Source organism: Cicer arietinum, chromosome 5 (assembly GCF_000331145.2).
Source record: "Cicer arietinum cultivar CDC Frontier isolate Library 1 chromosome 5, Cicar.CDCFrontier_v2.0, whole genome shotgun sequence".
Lineage (NCBI taxonomy): Eukaryota > Viridiplantae > Streptophyta > Magnoliopsida > Fabales > Fabaceae > Cicer > Cicer arietinum.
Genome location: NC_021164.2, coordinates 2,703,401 through 2,711,318, shown reverse-complemented (window position 1 = coordinate 2,711,318; position 7,918 = coordinate 2,703,401). Strand labels below are relative to the sequence as shown.

At 28.4% G+C, this 7,918-nt stretch overlaps 1 protein-coding gene across 1 annotated transcript; it reads right to left on the bottom strand.

Moving 5' to 3' along the window:
* Positions 1-3,337: 3,337 nt before the first annotated feature.
* Positions 3,338-6,542, bottom strand: LOC101497415 (sugar transport protein 14-like). The gene is made up of 4 exons (XM_004499582.4): positions 6,137-6,542; positions 5,262-5,584; positions 4,495-5,124; positions 3,338-3,934 (listed from the first exon to the last, which is right to left on the bottom strand). The coding sequence occupies exons 1-4, from the start codon at positions 6,276-6,278 to the stop codon at positions 3,494-3,496; spliced, it is 1,536 nt and encodes a 511-aa protein (XP_004499639.1). The 5' UTR covers positions 6,279-6,542; the 3' UTR covers positions 3,338-3,493.
* Between the last annotated feature and the right edge of the window lie 1,376 nt (positions 6,543-7,918).

The following is a 7,918-nucleotide window of genomic DNA, read 5'->3' as shown; positions in this document are numbered from 1 at the left end:
GTGCGATGGAGAAATCAAAGCTACGTAGTTCTTGGAAGAAAATGTGGATGTGTTGATTGCTTTTAAATAAATTGTATTTTTTGTTATTTTCTTTTAAAAAAAATTAATTTTGACAAGCATAAAGAAATAAACTTGCTCGATTTGAATAATTATCTTAAAATATGAATTTTAAGACGATCGAATTGTACAACTCGTGTCTCAAAATTCAAGGAGTAAAAAGATGTCACATCTAATTTAATCCTCTTAAGAATATTTTTATTTTTATTTTTAAATTAAGTTTCCAAACTAACAACATAGTTTAATTTATAGTATGTAACTCTAGGATTAAAATATAAATAATTTTTATGATTAACTTGTTTATGATTTTTATTTTATTAATTTATTTTGTGAATATGAGATTTAGAACCATCAAATTGTCACAATTTGTGTTCTAATAACTCAAAAATTAAAAAGATGTCACATCTAGTTAATTTTTAATGAAATATTTGTTATAATTTTATTTTTAAGAAATAAAAAAATAAAAATTAAATAAATTTAAATGATTCTTCCAAATAAAATTTGTAATAAACACAAAAAAAAGCATAAAGAAAAATATATGGACTTGTAACTCAATTTATAAAAATAAAAAAAACATTTTAATACTAATTACAAATATAATTCTTTTTTAAATAAATGATATTTATTTCTAACATATTATGTTGATAATTATTTATAATAAACATGATAATTTATGTTAAATGTAGTAAATAACAGTGTAATAGAATGAAATACTAATAATTGTCACATGATCAAAAGTAGGAGCTAAGCATTTAACACGTGCAGTTGAATATAGACCAGCTGGAAGCCTTCCCGTCAAGCCAAACTAGCGCCTAAACAAATGAGTTGTCTTGGAAGCAGATCTTAAGTTTCTAACCCACAACCCTAAAAAGCTATCCTCTCAAACAAAACTAAACCCAGCCATTTCAAACTTTACCCATACAAAATTTCAGCCAAATCAACATTTATATAGAACAAAAATCTCATCTTTCAACATATTTATTTCTAAGGTTTATATCTTCTAATCATCTTATATTGTTTGAAACAGAAGAATCAGAAAATAACCTTTCGATGCAGGTGAAGATCAAAGCACTGTCTCTCGGTCTCTTTTCGTCTGTGAAAATGGGTTTGAATATCCTTATAGGTATGGATCTGATTTGTTGTGAATAAAATCTATTTCTCTAAAAAACAACTCTTTTAAAAAAAACCTTCCCTCTTTTGCTGATTGTTTTAGAAAATTTTTCCTCCCCTCTCTCAGTTCTGTTTGCCTCAATTTATAAGAGAAACGGCTAATATTTTCATTCATTGTACAAATACATGTTCTGGATTTTGTATTGTTACTCAACAAAAATTCATTGGATTTTACATTGTTTTTGTAATAAAATTTAAGCAAGGTAACATTAAGGGAAAGAAAATAAGCCCTTTCTTGCTCAGCATAGACCTCTGTCGCTCCTTGTCCACAAAGAAATTGCGAAGATGTGTTGCAAACACGAGTCGTTGGCCCAACGGGAGAGGCCGTCGCCTTGAAAATTTTGGCGGCATGTGACTCATGTCTAGAGCAATGTGTGATAAAGTTTTGTAGGGTGAAGTTTCGATAACACGACCGAAATTGAAAGACAAGTGATTGGTCCATTTAAATGCACATGCATTAAATATAACTAGTGGGCCTATTTAAATAAAAAAAAAAGAAAATTGACTTAAAGTAGTTTTATTTTGCACATGCATTAAATATAACTAGTTTGGTCCATTTAAATGTCATCAAAACTCATTAAGGATCCATATGATTTTGAGGTTTTTTTTTAATCATTTATTTGCATGGTTATTTCATCGTTTTAGTGCGACGTTGTTTACCTTTTTTTGTTTTGTTTTAGTGTTTTTTGTTAGATTAATATATTAATTTTGATTAATTATAGATTCAAAATGGTTTGGTCATTAGCTTATAAAAAAATGACTTGATGACCAATATTATATATAAATCGAACATAAGCTTGATATTTTGGTTATTTATTTTGTCAAGTTTGTAAATATTTTTCTATTTTATGCTATTAATTTGTTCTTTTTTAAGTTTAACGACATTAAATTTGTGTTATTTTTAATATAATCTTTCAAAAATATTTTTGTAATTAATAAAACTCATTAAAGATAAATCAATAAACATCTTAATTAAACAAAACAAGATGTCATATGCATGTATCTATTTACATCTTCCACATGAGATCAACTTGCACACAACACAAATTCCAAAATGGTGCGTGCTTATTTTGTGAAGGAGAAGGGATTTTCTTTTAAAAATTGTGATTTGATTTTTCTCTTTTATTTGAGATTGATTTTGAAATCGTGATTTGCAAATGATTTTTTTAAAAGAATTTTGATTATAATGAATAAATTGTTAATGTTTGTGCAAGGAAAAATATAATGAACACGAGATTTTATTTTTAAAATTCGCCTAAAACACCAAATACCTTAAGACTTAAGACTGATTTTATTCAAAATTATATTGTAATTATATTGTTTATTAAAGATTTTGTGTTGGCGTAGCTCAAGTGATTGAGCTGAGACAATGAAGAAGCTTGAGAAGTAGGTCTAGACTTTGAATTTTAGCTACTAATGTAACATATTTACGAATATTTGTTCTATCGAATATCACACAAGAAAAGATCTTATGCTTATATAATTGGTGGGAAATAGCAGAAAATGTGTGAAATTTCAGTCTTTAAAGGAAGACTTTTTATAGAATAGACAAATTTTTCTTTCAAAAATGTTGCATCTGACATCCTATAAACCTATTTACTTTTTGAAAACATTTTCTATTTTCATATTTTAAAATTTGTATTTATTTTACATGTTACGTAGGAGGTAAGAGACTTTTGTAGTTAAAAACTAGTGCATTTCTAGAAGCAATGAAAATGTCACATAAATTCCAGAAATTCATTTTTATTAAGCATTTATAAAGATAGATTGTGAAGTTGCAAAATATAACCAGGAGATGTATGTTATCATCTATATTAAGTGCTTATTCAAACTTTTGAAATGTTTATTGAAATAAATTGAAAATAGTTTTTGAATGTTATGCTTATTGTATTTAAATACTGATTCAAGTCAACTTCAGTTGACACAAACGGTTGAACTTTTGGTTCACCCTCGTAATTTGAGTTCAAGTCTAGAATTATGCAATTTATAGACTAATATATAAATTCATTTGTAAATTCTCATAGAAATATTGATTTAAGCTTTTGTCAAAAAATAATTGAAAACATTGTCAAAAACTAATCTACCTTATTGCTAAGCTTATAGCTTAAAATTGTATTAAAATTTATGTTATTGAATTCAAATAAATTCTTCTAAACATCTCCAAACTAATATCTACTTCACTGCTATGCTTCTAGCTTTTCTAAATGATGTTGGAACAAAATTCTTCTATATGAAATCAGAATGAAAAAGATTCTGAGATATTGGCTTATACAGGTGTGACAGCCTCCTCATTGTTTTCTTTTCTCACTATTATCTTCCAAAACCAGTGATTCTCAAACAGATGATAAATCTCTTCAATTGGAACTTGCTTAGTTTCTGGCAAGAAGTAGTAGACAAAACAGCTCATAAGGGTAACCAATGCAGCAAACAATAAGAAAATTCCATACTTTAGGTGGCAGAGTGATAAAAGGAAGAATTGTGCTACAAGAGCTGTGAAGATCATGTTGACACATACCACAACACTTTGTGCAGCTGATCTTATCTCTAATGGAAAGAGTTCACTAGGAACTAACCACCCTAAAGGACCCCAAGATCTTCCATATGCCATAACAAATAAGAAAATCAATATAACTAGAAAGATACCAGCTCCCAATGACAGTTGTTTTCCTTTTCCAAATTCAACTGCCAAAATTATAGCTGTAGCAATCTGCATATTTCACCAAAACAAAACAAAATAACCCTCAAATTAGCAACAAAATGAAGTGTTATATTTTTCATTTCATTAGTGTTAGTGAGTTATAAAAACTACATATGAGTTTAAGTGTGTGTTTGGAACCAAGTTTGAACAGTCAAACTCGCATTTCAAAACAGATTTCACCGTGAATTTGAGAAGCTACTAACTAATTGGAGTGGTAGCCCAAACGCGAGTTCTTGCAGTGGAAATCATTTGTGAGTCTACTGAGAGAATTTGCAAGTTGACTTATTTGAGTTTATCAACTGGTATAAGTACTTGCGAGTTTGTCTGAGAGAATCTATAGAAATAGCTTACGACATGTTCATAAGCTACATGTCATAAGCTATTTCAACTTAGATCAATAAATTCTTCATAGTAGCTTATGAAAATAGTTATACTTTATACATAACACTTATATGTTATAAACTATTAATTAAACTGTTTATCCAAATAGATCGGGATGTTTACTAGATTTTAGAAAATGTTGTTCAAAGTAGCTCAATAATAGTATATGTAGAAGATGATGAAATTACCATGCACAATGTCATTTCAATACCAGCTTCTATAAAGAAAGCTCTTCTACCATACTTATCAACCAAAGCCATTGAGATGAGTGTGGCAACAACAAGTGCTACACTTGTAATAACAGATGAATATAGAGCTGCACCAGAACCAAACCCTATTGTTTGGAAAATGACAGGAGCATAGAACAGAATGGAATTGTTTCCAGTTAGTTGCTGAAATGCTGGAATAGCCAAAGCACCAATTATGAACTGAGGTCTATTCTTTCTCAAAAGCAGATTCTGAAATGGATTCTTGATAGATTTTGCTTCTCTACTAGCCTCAACAAGATCATCAAATTCAGCATCAACATTCCTTGTGCCTCTTATTTTTTCTAACACTAATCTACCTTCGTCGATTCGGCCTTGTTCGACGAGACTGTTCGGTGTTTCGGGACAATAACAACCTCCAATGAACATGAATGTTGCAGGAACAGTAGCTAAACCAAGGGATAATCTCCATCCCCAAGGATGAAGTTTCTCAGTACCATAGTTCACAAGGTTTGCAATCAAAATTCCTAAACATGTTGTTAGTTGGAAGAGTTGATTCACTGCTCCTCTGATTTTTGCAGGAGCCATTTCTGACAGATATAAAGGAACAGCCTGCACCATAATTAGAATCATGCAATGTAATTAAAATCACTTTTATAATCTGTAACAAATTGAGCTGATTAACATGTGAGAAATTTGTTTATATTGTCACTAATGTATAATTAGTTGTTAACTCAAATTAAACTTACTTGGTTTCCAAATCCAATTCCAATGCCAAGAAGGATTCTCCCAATGATCAACATTGCAACATTTTTAGCACTAGCATTAAGAACAGCTCCTAAAAAGAAACTTACAGAGCCAGCTAAGATACTAGCTTTTCTGCCTTTGTATTTTGTTAGACTTGAAGCACCAAATGTGGACACAAGAGCAGCAAAGTAGAGTGATGAAGTAAAGAGTGTCAACATTTGATCATCATATTTACAATAATCTGTTTCTGAAGTATTGGCATGCTTTTTTTCGTACACGTGCGGGAAGAATTCTTTGAGGAAATCGTCCATGGAAGTAACTCCACCTGTGATTATCAAGCAATCTTTTTAGACTACCGTCCATAGTAAAATCTGTTAGCTTTCAAGCTATTGCTTCAAGTACAAGAAAATACAAAAGTAGAATAGCATCTGAGTTGTAGAACTTGTTTATTGAATGAATGAAATGTGTTATTTATACATAGTTCATTCTAACTGTCCTCTAACTAACTAACTCAATTAGTTAGTTAGCTATCACAAACAACTAACACTTTACTTGAATTACACACATTATCAATAACAAGAACAATCTGGTTTATTCAGATCAATCTGGTTTCTCCATAACATTTTTGGTTTACTGCACTCTAACAAAATCATGTTAACTTATTTGAGTATCAAATCATAGTTTGAGTAAAAGCAAAAGAAAAGTTACTTTATTGCACAAAATTGCCCTAAGGGATTCACATGAAAGGGAAAAAGGTGCATAACAAACTATGAAGGTTATATATAACTTCACACATTTTCTTTGAAAATGACACCCTACACTTATAAATGCCAAAGTCAAAATTTTAAAAAAGTGATTACAATTAAGTTGAACTTACCTGAAACTCCAAGATCATAGCCAAATAAAGCCCCACCAAGAGCTCCAATAATGCAAGAAAATATGAGATATCCAGTAATCTTATGTTGATAAAGATGAGCCCTCTTGAGGGACCCACCATCTGTGAAACCTCCACCAGCCATATTTTTTTCCTAACTTTTTTATGTGCCTAAAGAATCAATTCAAGTGATAATCACTATCTTAAGGGATTATTAACATAAGAGAAAACTTCGTTATCTTATTTTTTTTTTTTAAATTCAAAGTGGATAAAGAGAAAAGTCATAAGTACCAACTCTCATAAGGATTCAAAATATAGTAAAAAAAACAAAAATCATGAATGTAGCATATGACAAAGTTAATACTAAGTGCTACTTGCTGTTTTAATTTTTTTTATTCCCTAAACATTTCCTTGATTTAGCAAATGACATTGAAAGGCTATTAGCAATTCTTTTGTGGAAGCCACTCAAGTACAAGAAAGAAGGCCTAAGTGTAGCATTGGGAAAAATAATAATGTATTTTTTTTGACTAATTCATTGCCTTAAAATGTTTATCCATCCCATATAAAATGCAATTTCTTATCCATTGGTCTTCTCAATCTCTTACCCTAGTCTTTGTCCTATTTTTTCTCTCTCTCTCTCTCTCTCTATATATATATATATATATATATATATATATATATAAATGTATCAGCATATATTAAATTACATTAAGAGTTACACTCATTTGAATATCATATTAGATAAATATTTTTTTAAATCGATCGATAAATTGAAAGTTAATACCATATAGATTATATTTATAATTTTTGACATAATCGATAATTATTTTCTATGACATTACGATGCGTTAAGATCAACGTCAATAATGTAAATATATATATATATATATATATAATTAGTTTTGATCCATCTTGATGATATAGTAAATGATTATCGATTAATGTCAAAATTTATAAATATGATCTATATGATAATATATTATTCAAATGATCTATATAGTTTTTATCTAATATTTAATTTTAAAAAAATGTTATTCAAATACAATTTTATTGAATGAATGAATGTGGCTATTAGTATAACTATATGAATGTAATTTAATCACTTATTTATATATATATAAATATTTTTTTCAATATGAAACTTCTTTTCTATGTATATTGGTATTCGGAGTAATGCTATAAATATTTTTGTTAATGTACAAGCTCGATTAAATCAATAACTTTGTATATATTTATAGGTTATAATAGCATTTCTATATTACTCGGAGATTGAATATTATCTAAAAAACTACTAGTTACACGTTATTTATTTCTTAATTGAATTCTTTTCTTTTCTAGATTTTATAATCAAATTCTTGATTTCTAAAATTTATTTTCCTTAGAAATCAAAAGATTGAGACAAAAAAATAGCGTCTTTGATATTATTTTACATGGTTGATTGTTTTTCATTTTGGTTGTTTTTTTTATAAAATATTATTATAACTTGTGTTAGATTAATGTTCAACAGACATTCTTAGAGGGGATTGGAAAAAGGTTTATATTCATTAATCACAAGAATATAGTCATAAAATATTACAAAATTTATTGTTGATTCAAATATTATTTATAGTAAACAAATGTGAAACTTGGAATGACAATTAGACTTGTATTTATTGGATAGTGGTAAAAAAAACACCCTAAAGCGTAGGATGTCCTAGTATGTTGTTATCCTTCACACTTATATAATATGTAAATTATTTTTATTATTATTGTCGTATGACATAAAAATATGAGTAAAGATGTAGA